Source organism: Crinia signifera, chromosome 2, assembly GCF_055691185.1.
Source record: "Crinia signifera chromosome 2, ASM5569118v1, whole genome shotgun sequence".
In the NCBI taxonomy this organism is placed as follows: Eukaryota; Metazoa; Chordata; class Amphibia; order Anura; family Myobatrachidae; genus Crinia; species Crinia signifera.
Window position 1 is genome coordinate 73,861,258 of NC_139218.1, and position 25,859 is coordinate 73,887,116.

A 25,859-nucleotide genomic window follows, 5' to 3' on the forward strand; every position below is an offset into this window, starting at 1 on the left:
ATTTTAATATAGCTCTGCAAATATTCCATTCAATAGGGATTTTTGCACAAGATGTTTTAAATAAAGATTTAGCTGTCTCCATTCATGTTCAAAACATGATATGGAGGATTTTTTTGAAAGAATCAATCAATTCAATTCAGAAATTTAATGTCTCTAGTACAAATAGTAAAGAGAGAACCGATATAATCTATGGAATTAACAATGAATAACAATAATATTGATAGCAAATAGTTGAAGAAATGATCCATTATATCTCCATCAGATCAAATTTAATGGGAATCAAACAGATTAGCATACATATTCAATAAAGGATTAGTCAAAAGAAGGGGTACATGGATTAATGTATCAAAATAAGTACATCACATTAATAATCACATTATCTATAGTGGGGGTATCTTCAGCATTTTTTATTTATTTTAGAACTGCAATATTGGTTGTATTGTAAACTTAAATTAATTTAAAAAATATAATATATATATATATATATAAGCAGTAAAAATAACAACGAAAAAATACATAAATAATACTATAAAAAGAAATATAATTTAATACCTAACGGTAGAGCAGATAAAGAACAGGGGATAGGGAGGGGATAAAAAGACTATCCATCAGACATTATTTAACTCAATTGATTCGTTCAAGCCTGCTGGATATAATGTATTTAATGCAAAAATCCAGTAGGCTTCTTTCTTACAGAGATGGTTAAACCTATCACCTCCCCTGGATGTAATATCAATCTTCTCAATACCCTGAACCTTTAGATTCTCTATATTGCCATGATGTCTAGATTTAATGTGTCGAGACAGACTGTGTGCTTGAACCCCCTTCAAAATATTTCTTCTATGTTCTAGAAATCTAATATTCAAAGTACGGGTGGTGCGTCCCACATATTGCGCTCCACATGTACATGTGACTAGATAGATGATATAAGTCGAAGAACAATTAATGTGGTTATTAATAGTATATAGGTTACCAGTAGAGGAGGAACAAAATTGGCTGCCAGTTTTTAGAAATTTACAAGTAATGCACCTAGATCTCGTACACTTAAAACATCCATGGTTTTTAGTGTCATGTGTAGAGTTATTTATATAGTTATCTGTCGAAAAATGGCTGGGTGCCAAACAATTTTTTAGAGAGGTGTTCTTTTTGAAAACCACTCTGGGATATTCATCCAAAGCATCTGCCAAAAATTTATCACTTTTCAAAATTCTGTGGTTTTTGTTTACAATGTTTTTAAGTTGTCTGGAGTGGGTATTGTATTTGGAAACAAAAATGGGTATACGGTCTTCTGAGTAAGTAACTAAAACTAATAACAGAAATCCTCAGTCTAATCCAGCTTACTCAGAAGACCGTATACCCATTTTTGTTTCCAAATACAATACCCACTCCAGACAACTTAAAAACATTGTAAACAAAAACCACAGAATTTTGAAAAGTGATAAATTTTTGGCAGATGCTTTGGATGAATATCCCAGAGTGGTTTTCAAAAAGAACACCTCTCTAAAAAATTGTTTGGCACCCAGCCATTTTTCGACAGATAACTATATAAATAACTCTACACATGACACTAAAAACCATGGATGTTTTAAGTGTACGAGATCTAGGTGCATTACTTGTAAATTTCTAAAAACTGGCAGCCAATTTTGTTCCTCCTCTACTGGTAACCTATATACTATTAATAACCACATTAATTGTTCTTCGACTTATATCATCTATCTAGTCACATGTACATGTGGAGCGCAATATGTGGGACGCACCACCCGTACTTTGAATATTAGATTTCTAGAACATAAAAGAAATATTTTGAAGGGGGTTCAAGCACACAGTCTGTCTCGACACATTAAATCTAGACATCATGGCAATATAGAGAATCTAAAGGTTCAGGGTATTGAGAAGATTGATATTACATCCAGGGGAGGTGATAGGTTTAACCATCTCTGTAAGAAAGAAGCCTACTGGATTTTTGCATTAAATACATTATATCCAGCAGGCTTGAACGAATCAATTGAGTTAAATAATGTCTGATGGATAGTCTTTTTATCCCCTCCCTATCCCCTGTTCTTTATCTGCTCTACCGTTAGGTATTAAATTATATTTCTTTTTATAGTATTATTTATGTATTTTTTCGTTGTTATTTTTACTGCTTATATATATATATATTATATTTTTTAAATTAATTTAAGTTTACAATACAACCAATATTGCAGTTCTAAAATAAATAAAAAATGCTGAAGATACCCCCACTATAGATAATGTGATTATTAATGTGATGTACTTATTTTGATACATTAATCCATGTACCCCTTCTTTTGACTAATCCTTTATTGAATATGTATGCTAATCTGTTTGATTCCCATTAAATTTGATCTGATGGAGATATAATGGATCATTTCTTCAACTATTTGCTATCAATATTATTGTTATTCATTGTTAATTCCATAGATTATATCGGTTCTCTCTTTACTATTTGTACTAGAGACATTAAATTTCTGAATTGAATTGATTGATTCTTTCAAAAAAATCCTCCATATCATGTTTTGAACATGAATGGAGACAGCTAAATCTTTATTTAAAACATCTTGTGCAAAAATCCCTATTGAATGGAATATTTGCAGAGCTATATTAAAATCTACTCATATATAAAAAATACATGAGATCAATCAATCTAATTCATTTCTCCATTAAATGTTAAAGATAAAATAAAAATAAAAATTAAAAATTAAAAATATTTTAAGAAAAAATTATAAACCTAAGAGGATTTGAACTCACATAGTTGCTTGTTGTCTACAGCGGAAGCTTGACACTCTAACACTTGAGCCATGGCTCTAATGATTAAATTCCAGCAACTAGATCCAATTATCCCTCCATCACGTTCTATATATTCAAGCGATGCCATTCCTTCTCTTTCTGATCTAATATAAAGTTTTTGTATATACTCTTATTATTGCATATTTATATTTATATTTGAGTATAACGGTATATTTATTTATTTGCTTAGTTAATTTAAATGCTCCTTTTAAAAGGTTATGTAATTAATTTGCTCCACCGCTCTACCTTCTAAAAACTCTGAATGAGTTAATACACACCTGGACTGTTCTAATAGCTCTTCCGATTAGTCCTGTCTGATTGGACAACTTGTTTGATAAATACCGGAGGGTCTATGCACCCAAATTATTCCCTTCTGATGAAACCGCTACTGTTCTACAGCGGAGAAACGCGTCAAGGATCATTTGCAAGGCACTGACTACCTTGCCAGCTCTCTGCCCAGACTGCCTGTCATCACGAGCAGCCGCTCTGAATTTCTATCTTCGTGATTCAGCGTAAGTGGACCTCGCACCTGCCAAACTTGGAAGCCTTAAACGGAGCACCTGGAAACATCCATAAGGTCAGTGCGGGCTCACTCCCTGCTCAATCCATCGGCGGCCCGCCGTTCACGGCTGACCGTCCAAGCGGGTTGTAGTTTGAGCCGCACGGAAGAACCACCATCTCCCGGCGACCGCAGGTTTATGAGAGGCTATTCTACTAAAACTACAGAGGTAGTATGAGCATTAAATCTTTTGAGGGTCCCTCATCATCGTAAAAATTTGGAAAAACCCCTTGTCATTGGACATCTAAGTGACACGCTATTCTTTGTCATTCCACCACAAATGAACTGACACTTATTCAAAAGAATTTATTTGATGTGATATTATCGCATAGAGCTATGTCTCTTCAATAAATCAGGCATTTGTTTGGAGCTGAGTCTGACCTACTAAAGACTAATCTTGATCATTCCCCTATTTTTATAAGGAGCATAATTTATTATTATTATATTGTTGTTATTGTTTTTATATGTAATTGATTTTTATATTTAGTAAAATATTTTCTATTGATCAAAAAATCTTCAGGTGTGTGGCGCTCTCTATTTTTTCACCTTCATTTATATATACACGAATATAGATTTATCTTATTCATCTAATTATTGTGAAAAAACCCTTTCTCCAAAAAGAGAAACCCTGCATTTGTAGAGGCCGAAATGCGAATTCTAGTGCCCAGGGCACGCGAATGGATTGAATTGGCAACCAGGAAGCCGGGTGCCAGTGCAAGGAGAAACCTTTGGGACAAGATCACAGAGGAAGTGAACCAGGTGGCACCAGTGGTCAGAACTTGGGACGCGGTGAAGAAAAGGTTAGTGTGTTTGTCAGGGCAATTTTTCAGCAGTCTCCAGCAGGAACTGAGGCCCTTATTCTAGTTCACTCTTTCTGGCCAAATATTTCTTAGATGGACAAAACCATGTGCACTGCAGGTGAGGCAGGTGTTACTTGTGCAGAGATAATCAGATTTGGGTGGGGTTTTACACCTGCCTCACCTGCAGTGCACATGGTTTTGTCCATCAAAGAAATATTTGGGCAGAAAGAGTGAACTAGAATAAGGGCCTCAGTTCCTGCTGGAGACTGCTGAAAAATTGCCCTGGTCTTTGTCCCCCTGATAATGTCATATGTGTGTACATATGTTACATGTATGTTTTGAGACTAATAGAAAGGTGTGTTTGTAGATAGTGCTACACTTCAATGTCACATGTGAACACAACCATGTCTAATAACCCACATTGATATATGAAACATGCACCATTGGTGTGATGTGAGGTTATGGGCACAGTTCTGCTCATGTGAAGTATGGGACAAGAGAAAGTGTGTTTTTGAAAGAGTTGTTGTAACATGTTCCATATGATGCTACTGAAACAAGAATGAGCAAACTGTGCACATGTAGCTGGTGAGAAACTACACATCCCAGTATGCCATTCCATAGTTAAATTACTCCATAATAACCACATTGTCAAGCTATGGTGGAATGTGTAGTTTCACACCAGGTGGAGGTGCCTAATTTGGCCATGGATGATGTCATTTCTGCATAGTGATGCCTCCTAATTGAGACATGAATGTGTGTGTGTGGGACACATATGGCAAAAAAACATAAGATCACCCACACTAGGAAATGTCACGTAGCTAGGGGTACCACCTAGTCCCTTTAATTCCGGACACATATTAATTACACAGGTTCTGTGGCTGGCTGACTTCAAGACTCCACTTCACCTAATTTTAAACTGCCACAGAACCTGTGTAAGTAACATGTGTCCGGAATTAAAGGGACTAGGTGGTAAGCCTACACGTAGCACAGTGGTGCACATATCTCATGGTGATATTTGTATTTTTAAACTTGTAGGTGGACTGACTTCAAAAGTGCACTGAAGAGGAAGATGACTGACCGGTACAACCACAGCATGTCCACCGGGAGAGGTCCTATGCCTGACGATTTGGAGTATACCCCCCTGGAGCTGGACTCCTGTGACGTGATCGATGTGGGGGAGATCAGGGGGATCTCCAATATGGACAGTGAGCTCCCGGCGGAGGTCTTTGCTGCTGCTTTTGATGGTAAGTCACAGTAATGCATTGTATTTAGAAAGATATTTTTTATTGCGTATGTGATGGTGACATTGTTTTCAATTCTTATCCTAGCAGAAGCAGAAAGCCAGGATGTACCGGCAGCATCTTCCTCTGCAGAGCCACAGGTGGAGCAAGTTGTCCAGCCTCCACCAAGACGTCGCCCCCAGCCCCAGCCACAGGAGACATGGAATGAGAGCCTGTTGGTGACGCTGGACAGGATCGAGCAGCAAGGGGTGGATGCTGCGATCCGTCAGCAGCAGGTGGCGGATTTTCTGGCGGAGTGGAAGGCCACAAACCAGCTGCAGGTTGAGGCCTTAAACCGCATTAATGAAACTCTGGCGGCTGGCATGCTAAGCATTGGCCAACACCTCAGCCGCCAGAATGAACTTCTTGCGGAGCAGCTGTCCACCGACAGGTCCCTAAGGGACAATCCCCCATCTGCTGCCCCACCCCAAGCTGCTCCCCAACCTTCCACCTCGGCTGACCCTCCTGTGTCGACTAGGGAAAGACGCCGAAAGCCAGCTGAGCCAAAGGCCCCTGTCCCCAAGGCCCCATCTAAAAGGGGCAAAAAAGGGCCCAAATGAGACCTGGTTCACTTCCTCTGTGGTTGGAGGCCAAAGGTTTTAATTGCACTGGACATCCGCTTCCTGAGTTGGCCATCGATCCATTTGTGTGCCATGGGCATGAAAGTTCGTATTTTGACCTCTACAAATGCAGGATTTTTTTTTTTGGTGGTGTGTATCTTGCTTAGTATTCACCCTGGTTGTTGCAGTACGTATTCTGGTGTCCCCATTTCTTTCACCATTGCATTTGCAGGGTAACACATGTTTGGAGATATGCAACCTCTTGTTCTGGCTGTTTTATTATTTGTGTGTCTATTTTATTTGTTTATTTGATTTCTCACATTAAAGTGTCAAGCTGTGATGCTGAACAGCAAATAAATTTATTTTACAAATTAAATCTAAATTGTGGTATGTGTCATTTCTTGTGTGAAACAAATACTAGATTTATGTGTACTTACTGACCAGGGTATTTTTGAACATTTGTTGAAGTGTGGTCGAAGTTTCCCATGTGTAACCCTCTCCATGGCCATTCCCATGTTCCTATCCAACTTTTCCCTGCTAATTAGTTTGTGTCAGCACATGTGCAGAGCAACTTAATAGGTGAGAAAGCAGTTTGTGTGCAGGTGAGGTAGCTCCTACAGTAGTAGGTAAAAGCAGGTCCAGAACAATGCTTTCCTCATGGAGTGGGTGAGGCAGACAAACAAGGGTGAAAAGGTACATTTGTGTAGGAATGCATATGTGTCCTCCCTAAAAAAAGATGTGTGAATGGGCCAAACATGATAAATTAGCTTGTGAACAAACATGCATAACTTTTTAAATATATATGATTTGACAGTGTCATAAGCAGATGTAGGAATCCTTTGTTAGAGAGATGAGAGTGCAATAATGTGATTGGTGGCATCTTACATCCAGAGTGTAGTCAAATCCAAATCATAGCAGATGAGATAGTGGTACAGGTCATTATTTTGGGTACTATACAAAGATTGTGTGGAAAATAGTGGTCATGGCCTTCAAACATTGCTGAAACATCCTTTGTAGGTGTTAGATGTGGTTTATGTTATTGTATCCTAAATACAAAACCTATGTTAGTATTAGAGTGAACACGTTGACACATGTCGACTTGTGTAGATTGAGTGTGCTACTGCGTAAAGTCTATGAAAGCACCTAGTGAATGTGTCTGTTTAGCAAATACCTACCTTAGCGTATAAAAAGATTCTTACCTTTAAATTAAACAAACCTTTAAATGTGGAGAAGTATAGAAACATAAGCTTCCAATGTGTTTGCGTGCTGTATGTGTGGCTTGCAGGCAGTGAAATCATGGTTTGGAGTTAATAGACTGCAGCATTGCTTATTACATTCAGGTGTATGTGTTTGAGTAGTAATCAGCGTTAATTAGCCAACTCAGGCGCACGCTGGCATGCGGTATCTGTAGGGGTGGTTTGAGCTGGCGGTTGGCGGCCGCCTGTTTGGTGTCCGAAATGAACGGTGCCTTAGTCGATCGTGCGGTAGTAGCACCGCTCATTTTTGGTGCACACCCCCGTGTACGCCCATATTTACGCCCATTTTCCCTCATTATTTCGGCCGCTCCCATCAACACGCCCCTATGCCGCCCCATTACCCGTACACTCGCGTACAGGTTTTTTCGCACGTTGAGACACCGGCCGTAAGCGTTGTGGAGTGTTCGCGCCGGCGCATTAGCGTATCTGCACATGCGCAGATCGTGAAAAACCCCGGGACGTACGCGTACGGCCCGGACGCTCCAACCAGAATAAGGCCCAATATATGATCCATGGAGTACATGCCGGCATTATACACATGTGCAGCAGTATATACTGCTGGAGATTTGCTGAGTTTTAATAAGAGATAAGAAAAGGTAGCCAGGTGAGGCACTGCCTCACCTGCCATAGACTTTTTACTCCAGAGTTTTGACTATAAAAATGACTAGAATAATAAATATAAGATTTTTTTTATAGAAATTCTTTGTATTTTTTACATACTTTATAAACTCAAAACTCCGGCATGTACGTTAGTATGACAGGAAAGGCTGTGCCTCACCCTACCGCAAGCCACTGATACGGTGTCCATGAAGATCTATGTCAACAGAGACACCCCAAAAAAAACCCATGAAAAACGAATGTCGACCATTGTCAACCTTTTCAATGTTGACCTTTTTACCATGTCTTTTTCGATGTCGACCTTTTGACCATGTTGAACTTTTGACCCTGTCGACCTTTTGATCCTGTTGACCTTTTAACCCTATCAACCATTCGTTTTCAACCTTTTGAATGTAGACCTAAAATAACTAACCCCTATGCAGGTACAGTTCCTGTGTTTGACCATAGTGTCCTTTGTAAGCAGTTCTGTGTCTTTTGCAGTCACTGTTAACATCCAGTATTGGCTAGCCAACCTCCCAGGAACACGTTCTGCGTCCCCGAGCATTAACCATTGGGATACATTGGGAACAATTTGACTGCTTGCTCAGACTCAAAACATTGGGCCTCATTTAGGATCAGGTACAGAACTACAAAAATTTCAACCATGATTTTTGCATGCACAGCCAGCATATAACTCTTCACAGTGCCATTGAAACCCAGAAGGATGCAATCACATTTGAGTGACAGTGACGGGTGTTGTGGGGTTGGTGATCTGATATTTAAGGAGCATGGTCTGGACCATTAGATTGCAATTGCGATACAGGGCGGGCCTTTTCATGCTGGCCCGCTTTGTCCTGTGTTGGGTGGCCCCCAGCATGTAAAAGTCTGCAGAGGCAGTTTTGCTGTTTTAGCAAAACTGCAACTACTGTTAAATCGGCCGCATTGTCCACTTGCTTATGACATTGCCGCTACGCATACGATTCAGGGCTTTTAGAGGGTAACACCATCTACAGATGCCGTTGTCTTCAGCATCCAAGCTCTGGTATGTATCTCATTCTGGAGCTGGGTGCAAATGCGGTTATTGGCCAAACCTCCAAAAACTGCATTTTTGTAGGTTTGGCTGCATTTTTAGAGTTAATGCATCCTGCATTTAATGTTTACTTAGATACACAGTAAGCAACTTAATACCAACTTGATACTTATACATGTATCTCTAAGTATTGTCAAAGCTTGAATTAGTGGTGGATAAGAGGGGGGAGAGTTAGGGTTAGACTGGTAGAAGGGAGGGTTAGGGGAAAGGTAAGTATACTTACTTGTATCCCTCTTGGGTTTCCCTCCATTGGGATGCCAGCGGTGATATTTTGACCACCGGTCAACCGTATGTATCCCCTTTAGCTGCATTTGCATCTAACTTTAAATTAATCCCATAGTATATTTATCACTTATTTAACGCGGAAATGTATGCAATTTAAAAAGGTACTTAAAGTGCCTATACAGTGAGGTTAAGCACGCTACTGACGAAGGATCAGTCCAATCCGAAACACGTTTGGCGTATGTTAACCTGTACCTTGTTGGACTTTGGACCTGGGACTCTTGGTTTATCGGACACCCAGTAAGAAGAACTTTTGCCAGATCTAGACTGGATTGCCCTGCTGCTGAGATCGTTCCGTTTCCTGCATTGCCCCGGGTTTTGGATTTCCATGTGTTTTATTATTGCCCCATATTGTAAGTGTACACCTTTATTAAAATAGATACGTGTTTACAGTCTGCACTATCTGTTTTTATTTTTATTTTATGGTACCGCTTATGGAGGAGGATTACATTTGGAGTTGTCTATCTACCACCCATGGAAACAAATTAATGGTGGTATAACATTGTGACATTCCTCTAATCACTGATTGGTGATTCATCTTATGGGAACCACCTAAGCGCTGGAAAACAGTCTCTTTTTTTCACTTGTAATATGATTTTCTGCAAATTCTATTTTACTTAGGATTACTCGTTCAAAATTTGTTTTATCACCTTTTTTGTTCCTCTTCTTGCTGACGCCTCATTATTTCTTCTCTCCGTTCTGCCTCAGCAACTTGTCTTTTAGATATTTCCCGTTCTTCTCTGCAATCCACAGACAGATTCATTATGTCAACATCATATGACTAATAGGCTGACATGTTGTTCAACCCTCGTCTCCAGGTGAGTTGTTTATGTAACTACCGATAACATGTCTGAGATTGTCTTATTTTCAGTAGAAGTTCTTTATAGCTTCTCTTTTGTGCTGAACATTTTATCAGAAACATTCCATCATGCAGATAACATTTATTAGACTTACCTTGCGTATCGCCTATCCTGTGGCATTTTTCTTGGAGGCGCTGTCACTTTGGACATGTAACTCCAGTGCGGGGTATCTTAAAAATAGAGACGTGATCACACTGATTCATTTTTTTTAAATTTTTGTTAAATAAACATATTAATGGGCCCAAGTTCAAGTTATTTACCAAATGTAGAAAAAAAAAAGATAAACAGAGAATCAATAGAATTTAAATAACTACAGTACAGATTTGTACTCTTTTACCATTGTATGTGTGTATAAACAGTTTACATATAATTATATATATATCTATATATATAGATATATATATATCTAGATATAAATATATATAGTTGCTCTTGGGGTGGCACTCCTGGATGTGCTGAAGCAATAATGGCCGTAGTAGCTCCGGTGCCTTCCTGTAGAGCTGGTGTGTGTGCACCGCTCTATGTGATACAGGCTGGGGGACGGCGGCACTCAGAAGAAAAACACAGGACAACAAGCGGTATGTAGAACCAACATTTCAAAGCCCTTAGGCTTTTTTTTTATCAAGGTGCTTGGGTGAGAGCATCTTGATAAAAAAGCCTACGGGCTTTGAAACGTCGGTTCTACATACTGCTTGTTGTCCTGTGTTTTTCTTCTAAATGCCACTGTCCCCCAGCCTGTGTGTATATATATATATATATATATATATATATATATATATATATATCTAGAGAGAGAGAGAGAGAGAGAGATATCTATCTATCTATCTATCTTAAATGTATATGTACACAGTTTTCATTTAACTGTCCCTGCTGTGCCTAACCTTAACTCCCACACCACTCCATGTAAGCCTACCCCCTCTCTGCAGCCTAACTCTAACCCTACCTTCTAAGTACCTAACCCTAACCCCTCCACCCCGCAGCCTAACCCTAACCTTTCCCCCATAAACTAACCCTAAGTGTCTCCCTAACTAGATCCCCCCCCCTCCCTGCAGCCTTACCTTACCCCCTTCATTGCCTAACCCTAACCCTCCCTCCCCAACGTCTAGCCATAAACGCCCTCCCTGGAGCCTAATCCAAAAATCCACTAACTGGTGCCGAAACCTAACCCCCTATCACCAGCATAACGCTAACCTCGCCTCGGTTACTCACTGAGTGTTCTCTCCCAGTTGAAAAGCGCAGTACAATATGCTGTTGTTATACAAATAAATGCTAATAAACAATATATAAAACACATTAATGCTGTGTACACACGGTGAGATTCCTTTGCTATTCGACTTAAGATTCGAGTGCTATGCAATCTTTGCTATCTCTGTACTATTTACTATATACATACTATCTACATTAGATTTTCACTATATAGTCATTGCTGTCCTGTCTATCTGGGTTTTGATTTGTGCTGTCACGGGAGCGCACATCGGGATCGCAAGGTTAAAAACCTGTGCGATCTGCATGTGATCTGCATGCGATTTTGACTATATAGTCAAAATCTCATGCCAAATCTCACGTCAAATCTCACCGTATGTACACAGCATTACATTCAAATGTAAAGCTAGGTGTACACTGTCCGATATATATCAGCAAAATGCCTGTGAACAGCATTGTTCAGAGACATATCGCACAGATGGTGGCTGATATTTCTGCAGATATATCAGAGCATTGAGAGGTGTGTATGGGAGGTCAGCAGACTTCATCGGTGCAGAGGTCATCGGTGACTGACAACACAACTGGGCGAGAAAAACACAACAAAAAATAAAGCAATGTTCTCAGAAAAATCTGCTGTGAAATATAGGCGTTGTCAGCTAGATTTGAATATAACTTAGTCTGGTATCATCCAACCCTCAGATAGCATGTAACCAAAACAGAAATATTATGCAAAACATGCAGCACTCCTCTATTTAACCATAAACACTTGTACACCCTTCAGTGCTAAATGGCAAGATGTGCATTCCAGCACCACTGGTATCAAATGTGGCCTTGACCAGAAGGACCGGCGTGGTCTGCAACACATTATGCATTGGCTCTTTGTGGCTTTACCTGGGGCAACCTCTGGAATATTGGTGGACTCTGTATAGGTGAATATTGGTGGACTCTGTCATCCTGCTGATTCACTGCCCATGCTATCCTTGGAAATGTAGAGTGATCACCCATCTGACGCTGTTTGCCTATGGGAGTTGTTCTATGATTTTATATATGCATCTTAAATTTGTAAGTGCATTGCGTGATTAAACATTTTAACCTATAAATGGTTTTTGCACTATTGTTTGTATTCTCTTTTGGTGTCCATCCTTATATGTGGGAGGAGAATAACTTCATATGACATAAGGGAAGCATTTCAACTCTGGGGTAAATTTACCAAAATGGTACTTATGTAATATCTGGGCTCCCGTTTTTCTTATGAGACCGCGTCCCCTCGCGGGGCTTGCTGCGCTCGCCACGCTTCGGGCACGGTGGCTCGCTGCGCTCGCCCACTATATAAAATCTACTCCATGCATAGTTGGATAGTAGGGCTATGAAAAATTGGGGTGCATTTAACATGGGAGCCCAGATAATACATAAGTACCACCAAAACTTCTAGAAGTGAGAAGAGGTGATGTTGTCCATAGCAACCAATCAGAAACTGTCTATCATCTTCTAGGATGCAACAGAGAAATGATAGACATAATCTGATTGGTTGCTGCATTTAATTGGGTGTGGTATAGCACTCTGACAATTTGGATTCGAGAGTCGTTAGTCCGACGTCGGAATCCTGAGTGCCGGGACTCAGACAGCACTCCACACACTGCAAGCTCTATTCTCCCTCTATGGGGGTCCGATTATAGAGGTTTTAACAGTCGTGGCAGGCTGGCAATGATGAGCATGGCTACATCTGTATATACATTAATTGCCATTTCAGATCATTTACATTTTGGGCTTGATTCTAGTTCACTCGCAAAATATAATTCTCTCTCTAATGGACAAAACCATGCTGCAGGTGGGGCAGATGTAACATGTGCAGAGAGAGTTAGATTTGGGCAAGTTATTTTGTGTCTGTGCAAGGTAAATACTGGTTGCTTTCAGGGCCGGTGCAAGGCACCGGAGCGCCCCAGGCGAGTCGGGGTGGGGGCGCCCCGGTGCCGGGGGAGGGGGTACTTGTCCTGCGGCGCTGTCCGGTGCCGGGGGAGGGGGGGTACCTGTCCTGCGGCGCTGTCCGGTGCCGGGGGAGGGGGTACCTGTCCTGCGGCGCTGTCCGGTGCCGGGGGAGGGGGGTACCTGTCCTGCGGCGCTGTGTATTTAAATCTGGCGGCGGAGGCAGCGGGGGTCCCTGCAGTCCATTAGAAATAACGAGCGCTATCCGCCGGGCTATGCGGAAGCGCTTCTGTTGTGAAAACACTGGCAGCACGCTGATTGGCTGAGATCAGCGTGCGCCGTGCTGCCAGTGTTTTCACAACAGAAGCGCTTCCGCATAGCCGGCGGATAGCGCTTGTTATTTCTAATGGACTGCAGGGACCCCCGCTGCCTCCGCCGCCAGATTTAAATACACAGCGCCGCAGGACAGGTGCCCGGGCGGCACGGGGGGGGGGGGGGGGGGCAAAATGCCGCCCTCCAGTGGCCGGCGCCCTAGGAAAATGCCTAGATTTGCCTAGTGGTGACGCCGGCCCTGGTTGCTTTATTTTTACACTGCAATATAGTTTGAAGTACAAACCCCACCCAAATCTAACTCTCTCTGCACAGGTTACATCTGCCCCCAGCAGTGCACATGTTTTGGTCCATTAGAGAGAGAATTTGCTTTTGTGAGTGAACCAGAATCAGGCCCTTTATGTATTAAATTAAGATTAAGTGCCAAAAAGCAAATGTAGAATATTCTAAATGCAGGACATCCCATTGATGCATTTGTGATTTTCATGAAAAAGTATTAAAAAATGTTTTCATAAAATGTGCGCATTTAGCTTCATATTGATAGGTGATTCTCCTTATAAACAAACAATTGCCAAACAAACAACATATATCACACACCTTGTGTTGGATCATGCGCTGGAAGCTGGTTGCTCTCTCCTTTGTTCAGTGCACTAAAAAGAGCTTGATAAAAATGTTTGTTTATTACCATCTGAAATTCCTGCACAGATAAAGTTGGTCCTCCTGTCTTCAAAGCTGTTTCCATATCGCTCTGCTGCAGCAAAGAAGATTATAATAATACAATTATTGTTATGTGTAAGTTAACTGAAACATAAATGCCTATAAAGCTGTACTACGCCATTCATTTTTTGTAGTAACAAATTTAGGACCTGATTCTGTACCACTCGGAACCATAGTCGCCGAAACTGTGGGTGCTCCAGGGCCCGAGCACCCATGGAAAGTGAGGAGCACCCACGGGCCACGGCTGGAGCTCACCCGCTGCTCGCCGTCGGGGCAGGTCCCAGCAACGGATATGCCATCAGCTGCGGGGGTCCCTGTGGCGGATGGGAACTAGTAGCGGTATTAATACTGCTGCTAGTTCCCATCTCCCGCAAGGGACCCTGCTGCTGATGGCATATCCGCTGCCAGGACCCCGCTGTGGTGCTGCCAGGACCGCCTGCCTACCAACATCCAGGACTGGGGGGGGGGGGCACCCTTGAGCACCCACGAGCACCCACCGGCAAAAACGTAAATCGGCGCCCCTGCTCGGAAGGGGCCGAATTTGGCCCCGTTCCGATGGTGGGGGGTCTACACATGCTAATTACTGAGCCAACCTGAATTAGGCCCCTAATTATTATTAGGCAAGTGAGTGAGGTAGACAATAGATCCAGTGCCCGATCCTCAGTAAAAACAACAGGCAACAGGAGCTCCTGTTGCCTGTTGTTTTTACTGAGGATCGGACACTGGATCTATTACCTATTAGCCTGGCCGTGGAGGTACATCCCAGGTACCTACCTTCCTTTCCATGCTCTTTTGAGAACTTGGTTCACCCTAGTTCTCCACCAACTTGGTAATTAGCCACTGTCTACCTCACTCACTGTAATTTTATGCTCTTTTTTGAATAAACAGTATTACTATGTGCCACTTTATATCCATTTTTTCCGGTATCCATAATCGGGGAGGAAATTTGGTTACCTGCGGGTGGTCCAGGAATACACAATCATTTGGTTGGTCTATCTGATACGGAGAAGAGGATCCCCTTCCGATCAGAAGGAGCGTGGCGGTATTATACAATATCTTACACATACGGAGAAGAGGATCGTCCCTTTATTAACAGGGACGTACTCTTCTTACTAGGGCGCCACTTGGGAAGAACACCTGCACTTTGTTTTTGTATTTTGTCCATATTTGATATTTTAGGGATATCAATTTGGTGTAATTCCCTTAAGGCTGCCTAGGCGCACAGAAGGTCTAGTCTCATTCAACTTTTTCATCGGATGCGATATCGGCCGATATATTGATGCGATCCAATGTGATTTTTTTTACCTGTTCATGCCACACTATCCACTACGCATAGAGTCGCGGGGCTCGCCATGCTCGCCACACTTCGGGCTTGGTGGCTCGCTGCGCTCGCCACACTATATACAATCAACTCCATGCGTAGTGGATAGTGGGGTTATGAACAGGTAAAAAATCGCATTGGATCGCATCCGATATATCAGGCGCCGTGAAACTACACAAGTACCAAAATGAGAGAGAGTGTCAGGGAGAGAAAGGGGAAGAGACGAGGAGAAAGAGGGTGTAAGGGAGAGAAAGGGGTGTCAGGGAGAGGGAGAAAAAAATGAGCAAGAGAAGGTGTCATGGAGAGATAGGGTGCTAGAGAGAAAATGGGATAGAGGCATGGAAAGAGATATGATGTCAGGGAGAGACAGGGATTGAGACAAGGAATAAGAGAGAGGGGATATCAGGAAAGAAGTGGGAGAGAGAGGGGGGCTCAGGGAGAGAGAAAATGAGAAAGAGGGTGCTCGGTAGAGAAAGGGGTAGAGACAGGGAGTGAGAGAGAGAAAAAGAGAGAGAGATTGAGGGTGTCAGGGAGAGAAAGCAAGTGAGAGAGGCTTTCAGGGAGAGAGAGACAGAGACAGAGAAAGTTTGAGAGAGAGGGGTTGTCAGGGAGTGATGGAGCGATAGAGAAAACAAGAGACAGATGGGGTATCATGGAGAGAAACGTGGATTGAGAGAAAATGAGAGAGAAAAAGAGAGGTTGTCAGGGAGAAAAGTGAGCGTAAAAATGAGAGAGGGAGGGTCATGAGAGAAATGGGGAGAGAGAAAAAGAGAGAGCGTGTCAGGGATGGAAAGGGAAATAGACAGGGAGAGAAAGGGTGTCAGGGAGATAAAGGGGGAGAGGCACGGAGAGGGAACAAGAGAGTGTCAGGGAGAGAAAGGGGGTGTCAAGGAGAGAGAGAAAATGAGAGAGAGGGTGTCAGGGAGAGGAAGAGGGTATCAGGGAGATACAGAAAAACAATGTGCAAGAGACAGTGTAATGGAGAGATAGGGTGCCAGGGAGAAAATGGGGGAAAGGCAGGGAAAGAGAGATGGTGTCAGGGAGAGATAGGGAGTGAGAGAGAGGGCATATCAGGAAAGAAAGTGGAGAGACAAAACAAGAGAGAGTGAGAGAATGAGAAAGTGGGGGTGTCAGGGAGAGAAAGGGAGTGAGAAAGGATTTAGGATGTCAGAGAGAGAGAGAGGGAGAGAGAGAGACAATTTGAGAGAGAGAGGGTGTCAGGGAGAGACAGGAAAGGGTGTCAGGGAGTGATGGAGCGAAAGAGAAAACAAGAGACAGATGGGGTATCAGGGAGAAAAAGGTGGATTGAGAGAAATGAGAGAGAGTTAGAGAGAGGGTGTCAGGGAGAAAAAGGAGGAGAGACAGGGAGAGACAGGGTGTCAGGGAGAGAAAGTAGGAGAGACAGGGAGATAGAGGGTGTCAGGAAGAGAAAGGGGGTGTAAGAGAGAGAGAGAAAAGATGAAAGATAGGGTGTCATGTAGAGAAGGGGGAGAGCCAGGGTTTCAGGGATAGAAAGGGAGAGATACAAGAATAGACAGGACAGGAGAGAGAGGAAGAGAAAGAGAGAGTGGGAAAGGGAGGAAAAAGAGAGAGGGGAACTGTGGGGACAGAGGTAGGGAGGATAAAGAGAAAGGGGTTTGACAGGCATCACTTTATAACTCCTTATTCCATCCCACCCTCCCAGTGTGCACTGTGGTGTACCTGCAGTAGTGGCTGCGGATAACCTCTTCAGTGCCTGATCGACTGGTCTCCCGCACCACAGGGAGACAGGGAGCAAGAGAGAGAAAATGAGAGAGAGGCAGGGCAACTGCACCGGCAACAGGACAGCTCTTCTGTTTTTTACAATGGGCTTAGATCGTGCCATCAAGCCCCAGCAGCGTCAAGAGTGGGGTAAGAAAGCGGATGGAGGGCAGAGGCTGGATTAGTTGGTTCTCCTCCTTCTTCATTGCGCAAACCATCTTGGGGTAAGCAATGGAGGTAGGGGGTCCGGACAAAGGGAAACAAGATGCAGGAGACTTGCCCACTATCCTAATGAGCTGGAAGGACCACCCGACTTTTCCAGGCATTCCGGGAGAGTAGGAAAGTATGGGAGACCCTACTTACAGTAAGGCCTGTGGTGTGCTAGTATTCTGGTTTATGCCATATACGTAGTAATGATAAAGCAGCACAAATTATTATGTACATCTTAAAGAAATTGAGGTGCTCATACATGCTGCAATTTTAAGATCCAATTAGGGAAAAGCAACCTCACTCCGGACAAATCACATTATAATTGACAAACATTTTACTGTTACATAGAACGGGAGAGAAAGGAATGTACCATACATTGATCACTGCACACAGTAAATTTGGTTGGACAATTAATGCATCTGACCATGTATGCAGTCACTCTCGAACCATGCTAATGATGTCTTATTGTCCTTTCATATGGGGCCATCCATTGACTGTCACACCTGCCTACCATTGGGTTGTCAAGTGGAGCACCTGAACTGAAATAGGTGTTATACTTACTGAGCTGCAGCCAGTAAGTTGTCTCTTGAGTAATATGAGAAAGACCAAACCAATGGCTGGAAGACAGTTATAACCAGGCTCATCAAGTCCTATTATGTACTGGTCCCAGACATACAGTAAAGAATTCATGTTCAGATAACCTGTAACAAGAAATGGTATGACATCATGAGGTAGTGGTTGGAACATTCATGCATCCTCCTCCTGCATAAAAGACTTGGATGTACGTGGATTAGGATAAATATGTTCTGGCTTGTCTAATACAACATCCTACTGCTTGGAGCATATGTCAACAAGGAATAAGGTTGTTAATGATTATTAATGGCAGGTACAGCTTGTTTTGCATTATGATGGATTAATGGGGTACATGGAGCTTAGTTCCCTGAGCCACACTTTCTGAAAGCCCCCCCCCAGCCACAGATCGGATCTCTCCTACCGATCCGACCTCCTGTGCTGCATTCAGAGCTCCCCGCTGCCCTTACGACAACTGTGGCCACCGGAACGTTATAGGAGAACAGGACAGCTGAGCAATGGCTCAGCTATCCAGTAGCACCTGAAGAAGCAGCCTGCGGCTCAGTGACTGGCAGGGCATGCAGGCTGCAGATAAGGAGGAGGATCTCATGGCGGGTGTAGTCAGCGGAGGTGGGCTGCTTGAAGAGAGAGAGGAACATGCAGGCTCTCTCTCTCCTGTTTTCTGTTATTATGTATACATATATACACAAAAATATAGCCACAAATGTCACACGGTGCATGCACATCAAGGCACGGATGGCACGACTAGTGTGCTCACACGCGCGCCCTATTCATCACAAATAGTGCTGCATGCCACAATGCATATGCTGGTGCATACACATTGTGACAACGATGAGCGTGGCTACATCTGTATATATGTATTTGTAAATATATGTGTGTGTATGTATATAAATACAATATCATGATATAAATAAACAGCGGCACTCGGGGGATTTGTCAAAGCAATTTTTGTGAATTAATACAGACAAGTTATCGAGGAGGGCGCTGTGATATGAGTGTGCTTTAGCAAAAGCAGCAGTTAGATGATGGGATAGTCAGTCCCAGTGAACAAAGGTGGATACAGGAACAGGTAAACTGCGCTAAGAATATTAATATAACAGGTGTAATAAGTCAAATGGCTATTTTAATATGACATAATAGAACAAATAATACACATAACATACAATTGTTAAATTGTGGTTAAAAAGTCACAGTGAATAGATTATATTTGGTATAGTAACCTGAATACTTGGATGGTCACCCTTTTTTAACCGCCAGTACTGGGGAAGTCCTTCCAAATGGTAGTGAGGATATATGTGGATTTATCCAATGTTTTGCAGAAACAAGATTTCTCCCACTGCTTTGTAATGGGACCGGGTCCTTTAGGAGGTGGCTTTCCTCCAGAGAAAACTCTGTGCCGCGGTGAGTGGAAGCTGGATGGAGCCTCTATTGCAATGATTGGGCTGAGGGTAGTTTCACCTGGATAAAAATTCAAGGATGAAAAAGACGCATTTAGCGGTGAAACGCGTTGGTACTTGCACCCTGACTCCAAAAAACGTACTTGGATACAACACCCACAATACTGAGGCATCAAAACATTTTTATCCAGGGGAAACTACCCTCAGCCAAATCATTACAATAGAGGCTCCATCCAGATACTACTCACCGCGGCACAGAGTTTTCTCTGGAGGAAAGCCACCTCCTAAAGGACCCGGTCCCATTACAAAGCAGTGGGAGAAATCTTGTTTCTGCAAAACATTGGATAAATCCACGTATATCCTCACTACCATTTGGAAGGACTTCCCCAGTACTGGCGGTTAAAAAAGGTGACCATCCAAGTATTCAGGTTACTATACCAAATATAATCTATTCACTGTGACTTTTTAACCACGATTTTAACAATTGTATTTTATGTGTATTATTTGTTCTATTATGTCATCTGTATCTGTATTGATGTTTTAATTCACTAAAATTTGCTATTAACATCAGGATTCTAAATGGAATACAGAGGGCACTGGAGGCTGATGAAAAATGAGAGGAGAGTGCCGATTCTGATTTTTGATATTTGCATTTACAGCTAATATTTTAATTAACAATAATTTTAGACCATCTTAAGTTTCCCAAGAACCCCGCAAAGCCTTAATCCAGCTCTGTATGCATATGTACATTTATTTTTCCAATACGCATCAGTAATCATATTTATTTATCTTTACACAAAAGGTTATTGAGTAATCAGTACCGACAAAGAGCACCTGGAAGACCGGCTGGACCATTCTCTGCATACCCAATGTCAGGGCTTCCTCTGGGTTTTCAGCTGTATTATAATAAAATAAAATAAAGAGAAATAATTATATGAAATAATCAAAGTAAGTTCTTCATCAAAGATAAGTACTAAAAGAAATTGAAAGAAATAAAAATAGTTTAATACTTCATAGAACACATTTTTGAAACAATAACTTAATACAAATTCATAAGATTTTCACTGGTCATATTTCTGTGGAAGTTTGACTTTCCTGGGTAGAACAATGATTCCAATGTATAGTGCAGCAGATCATTCAATTATTCTTTTATTAGTCAGAAATATATAGGTCAGATTCAGGGGCAGATTTATTAAGCTCGGTGAAGTGATAAAGTGTCTGGTTTTTATCATAGGCCAATCAGCTCCTAACTGTGAAGTTATAGGCTTGGTTTGAAAAATGACAGGTAGGAGCTGATTGGCCGGTGATAAAAACCAGACACTTTATCACTTCACCGAGCTCAATAAATCTACCCCTCAGTTACCTATGTGCTACTCAATTATTATGCAGTTTATCTGCACAGTGGGGGGATGCTCTAAATCAGAAATGTGGTAAAAACCCCGTTATCAGGGTTTTTACCGCATTTCTGGATTCTCTAATCAGCACTGCGGAGGGAATCGCCAGCAAAAGCTGGCGATTCCCTGCAGGAGCCTATGGGCTGCTTACCACAGCGCTGTGTGAGGGATCCATCACGGATCCCTCACAGCATGCCTCGGGTCTGGCCGCATTGCAATTGACAGCTCTTATCGCACGAGCTGTCCCTTGCGTTAATAACCGCATATGTTAGCGCATATGCAGTTATTAGGAATGCGGTGCCAGGCGATACAGGGCAGCGGATGTTAGAACATCCGCCCAGTAAAGCTGCAATTAATGCACGTTAGCAGTAGATTCCAGGTTAAGCACCAGAATCTATTGGCTTCTATGCACATCAAGCCCAAGATGTATTTAACAGAGATTTCTCTTATCAGCTCCTTAAGGTGCATACACACTGGGCGTTTTTGCCCAGTGTATATGCTGAACGATCACGTAAAAATCACAGGACCAGCCAGGGCCGGAGGCACCGGAGCGCCCCAGGCGAGTCGGGGTGTGTGTGTGTGTGGGGGGGTGTGTGTACCTGTCCTGCGGCTGTGTATATAAAGCTTGCGGCGGCGGCAGCGGGGGGTCCCTGCAGTCAAGAAATAACGAGCGCTATCCGCCTGGCTACGCGGAAGCGCTTCTGTTGTGGAAACACTGGCCGCACGGCGCACGCTGATTGGCTGAATCTCAGCCAATCAGCGTGCGGCCAGTGTTTCCACAACAGAAACGCTTCTGCGTAGCCAGGCGGATAGTGCTCGTTATTTCTTGACTGCAGGGACCCCCCGCTGCCGCCGCAAGCTTTATATACACAGCCGCAGGACAGGTACCCCCGTGGCACGGGGGGGCGAAATGCCACCCTCCAGTGGCCGGTGCCCTAGGCAAATGCCTAGATTTGCCTAGTGGTGGCGCCGGCCCTGGGACCAGCAATTTCACTGGGGATGAACCACTTTCCAAAGTAGGAGACGATGGAACGTGGTCCACTCGGCCTGTAAAACAGACCAACGGACATCGGGCACCACGATGATGCGGAAGCACGCATCAATGTTCACCGCCCGCCCATATACACAAAATGGGAAAAGTGAGCGACTTTGAGCTCAAAATAGCTTAGTGTGTATATATGTTGTAGTATATATAGTAAGCATGTATATCAGTTTGCCAGCTAGCTTTCCATGCGGTTCATGCTACAGAGAATTATCTTCCTGCATGACATACACAAACGCTGTTTGACTGCTGAGTGAAAAGCTCAGACACTAATTGGCTAATATATATATATAAAAAAATGACTGCATTAATTATCATTCCTTATTGCTGTATATCACATAAATAAAGTATGATATTAAAGCACCATGACAGTGACTCAGATAAGAGGCTGTCCCAGTGAAGAACAGATAGGTGATAGCTATCACTCTCACTTCCATGTGATTTCTGGCAGCACATTCTCAGCCATAACGTCATGCTTAGACATCATGGGCCAAATATAATAGGGTGTGACCATCAGAAAGTGAGAGATTTTGGGATAGTTTTCTAAATTTTTAATACGACAATTATCAATTACATGGCAAACTCAACCTGGTTTTCAGTGTAAATGATTGCTTCTTTAAAAATAAAAATAATGGGAAAACTCTCCCAAAATCTCTCACTTTCTGATTCTCACACCCTATTACATTTGGCCCCATATTTTTAAATGCCGGCATTAGTGGATGGAGTCAACTTTAATGCATCCAACTGTACAAAGTGGCTAGTGCCATCTTCTGATAGGGTTAGCCAATTGGAAACAAGCTTAGGAAAGCTGCTCTGTTTGAGGCTTGATCTGTACAACCACAGTCCTCATACCGAATAATGGGAAAGGCAATCTGCCCAATTAGTTGGCATAATACAGGATAGGATATGCTTCAAGTATTTGCTGTATTATTCACCCATATACATTATTCATGCTAGAAAACTGTAAAGAGAGAATGATTGTTAATGATGTTGCTCACCTTCAGCTGAATATGTATTCTGGATGGTTTGTGCCAGCTGTTGATCAATGTTTTTTAATGACAATGCCATTGATTGGAATGTTTTCTTGTCACCTTCCTAGTTCAGAGGACAAATGAATATTTATTTTTAAAATTTGGCGGCAATCACTAATGTTGTAATAAAAAAAATCAAGACCCTAGTGCAAAATCTACTTCTGGGTTTCTGTGAGATTGGATGTATGGTAACAGCAGTAGGAATCGAAATTCTACATGGTTGTATGAATTTATTTTTCATAAAATCACAACAAAGGCTTTGACACAAGCATATTACCTTAAATGGATAGAAAATGTAACACAAATATAGCTCTGCATGGGCAGACTGATTGTAGTAGAACATTAACACAGTGCATCCAGAAGGCTGCCGGATGACGCTCCGACAATTGGGATCCCGATGTCAGGATCCCGACTGCCATTGCTCCGACAGAGGGGAATCCCGACTCACAGGGGCTATTCTCCCTTGTGCGGGTCTGCGACCCCCATAGAGGGAGAATAGAACCTGTGGCTCGCCCCCCTGTCGGAGCACCGGCAGTCGGGATCCCGATGTCGAGATACTGACTGTCGGGATCCCCACTATCGTAGCCCCATACCACACCCATCCAGAAAGGGCCCTATGCAAGAACAAAGCATGAAAGTAAAACATAATATAACTTTAAATATATAATTATATAATAATATAATAAATAACAGACGCTCCTGGAAATTGAACACATTACTTTACTTGTTTGGTGCTGCTAAGATTTTAGTTTCATTTGTTTAAGAGATGATACTGAACTCTGTAACTTGGATGTTATAACACTTCATTAAATATTGGAGCAAGGATTATGAATTGGGGTTTGCCAGTCTGCATTTTACTATTAGATTAGATCTGCAATTTGTCTGCCAGCTGGCAGCAAGTACATTGCTAAATCATTGCCGCACTACCATGACCGTCTCTGAGGGAAAGATTTAATTTGTTTAATTTGGTTACAAAGTTGTATTGGATAAATGAAAGCCGAAGTTATTTCTTTTGATCAAATAAATATTGTACAGAACTGAATTTTCTATTTTTCCATTATATAGAACACTGAATTATTAATATTATTATTCATAATAATAATAATAATAATAATAATAATAATAATAAGTATATTTTGTTCCTTTTATAACTTCAAAATCTTCTCTGCATCAAGCTGTCATCAGAGGATTTAGTAAGTGAAATACACCGTTTACCATGGTGCTTTTAGTTTCTCAAAATTTGTAACTTCTCTGCGAATTAACGTCTGCGAATAACGGTTGATAATTTGCAAATTCATCTGCCATTTTTGTGAATGCAGAATCTGCAGTGGCGGGTCTTGGGCAAAAACAGTCGGGATTGAATAGGTACTGGAAGATATTTCTGATTATTGCAAACATTGGCTAGCTTTAAATACCCCACTTCATCGCCATCCAAGGCTTAGTATATAGACCCATTTCATTTTAGGGTGGCAAAACAAAGGAAACAGAAGCTCTGGACAATGTATTCCATCTTGCTCCTTTTGGTTAATGTTGCCATCATTTCTGGTAACGCAGTCCTGTCATTTATTCTATCAGATTTACTAATACCCCGTTCTCACTGCAGCCAAATTCCCGGGTCTAGCATGTAGACCCGGGAATTTGCCTTTTAACACGGGATTTTTGGCAGTGTGAACGGGTCACATATCCGGATCTCATACACGAGTAAAACCCTTCTTTTTACCCGTGTCTGAGATCCGGGTATGCAGACATGGGTTGACCCGTTCACACTGCCGAAAAACCCGTGTTTAAAGGCAAATTCCCGGGTAGAACATCTTCACCCGGGAATTTGCCTTGCAGTGAGAACGGGGGTCCAGCACGGCAGTCCCCGGCATTTTAATGCTGGGAAAAAGCCGTGTCTTTCTCACTCTCAGTGAGAAAACGGCATAATTTTACTGACATCTAGAAGCATATAAATGTGTTCAACAAGGATCTAGTTTATAAAGGCTTATATTTTCTCCAAGACACTCATCCACAAGTGACTTATGGGACAGTTGGTACTGTATATACCGATACATAGTTAAAAACAAATATATGTGGCATATTTGAAAATGCAAGAAAAAAATCCGGTATTTGCATTTACCTTGGTTGGGTCAATCTTGCACATAATGGATGGCCGTGTGTTCATGAAAGTGATGTATTCTTCAACCAACAGAGCAGAGTTTGATTCCAGTGAGGTGCTAGGTTTAGACGTGTCATAGACAGTCTGTACAAGAGGCACAAGCAGAAGATAGTCTTCTTCAAAAAGGCTGACCTTGCTCTGCTTATGATAATAAGACATCAGGTTCCGCATGCACCTTCCAACACCTAAAAATACAGCAACAAGGTAACCTGTTACGTGAATATGTGCTCCCAATGGCAGAGAGGGTGCCATTTAATAACAAGCTTAAAAGGGCAGGTACATTGGGCCTTATTCTAGTTCACTCCTGACAAAATCCTTCTTAGATGGACAAAACCATGGCCCTTATTCTGATCGGTGCGGATATATCCGCGTGCGTTTGGCCCGCCGATGTTTTGTGTCTGCGCATGTGCAGAGGCGTCTCTGCACATGTGCGAGCGGGGCGTACGGCCAAATCCCGCATGATATGTGAACACTCCGAACAGGGGGTGGAGAGGGGCGTGAAGGGCTATTTGGGCTCATTACCATATGCATACGCCCCGCGTTTCATGGGAGTTCCCATGAAAACGCTGGGCGTACGTATGGTAATGCGGCCGTGACGCACGTGTAGGGGGCGGACATATGACATCGCCGGATGTCAGCTGCCCGCCCAGATCCCTGCTTTTGCACGGAAAAATGTCCGTGTGGTCTGAGGTTGCGGGTGCTGGTGGAGC

The 25,859-nt window shown here is 42.5% G+C and overlaps 1 protein-coding gene across 1 annotated transcript in view; it reads right to left on the minus strand.

Moving 5' to 3' along the window:
• Positions 1–25,320, minus strand: part of LOC146058407 (uncharacterized) — a 38,705-nt gene extending 13,385 nt beyond the window's left edge. The window contains exons 1-7 of the mRNA XM_083170688.1: positions 25,111–25,320; positions 22,959–23,055; positions 20,346–20,420; positions 18,098–18,237; positions 14,146–14,299; positions 10,187–10,262; positions 9,883–9,972 (exon numbers count right to left, since the gene is read on the minus strand). Of these exons, the coding sequence (XP_083026814.1) occupies positions 9,883–9,972; positions 10,187–10,262; positions 14,146–14,299; positions 18,098–18,237; positions 20,346–20,420; positions 22,959–23,055; positions 25,111–25,320 (842 nt within the window). The remainder of the gene's footprint in view (positions 1–9,882; positions 9,973–10,186; positions 10,263–14,145; positions 14,300–18,097; positions 18,238–20,345; positions 20,421–22,958; positions 23,056–25,110) is intronic.
• Between the last annotated feature and the right edge of the window lie 539 nt (positions 25,321–25,859).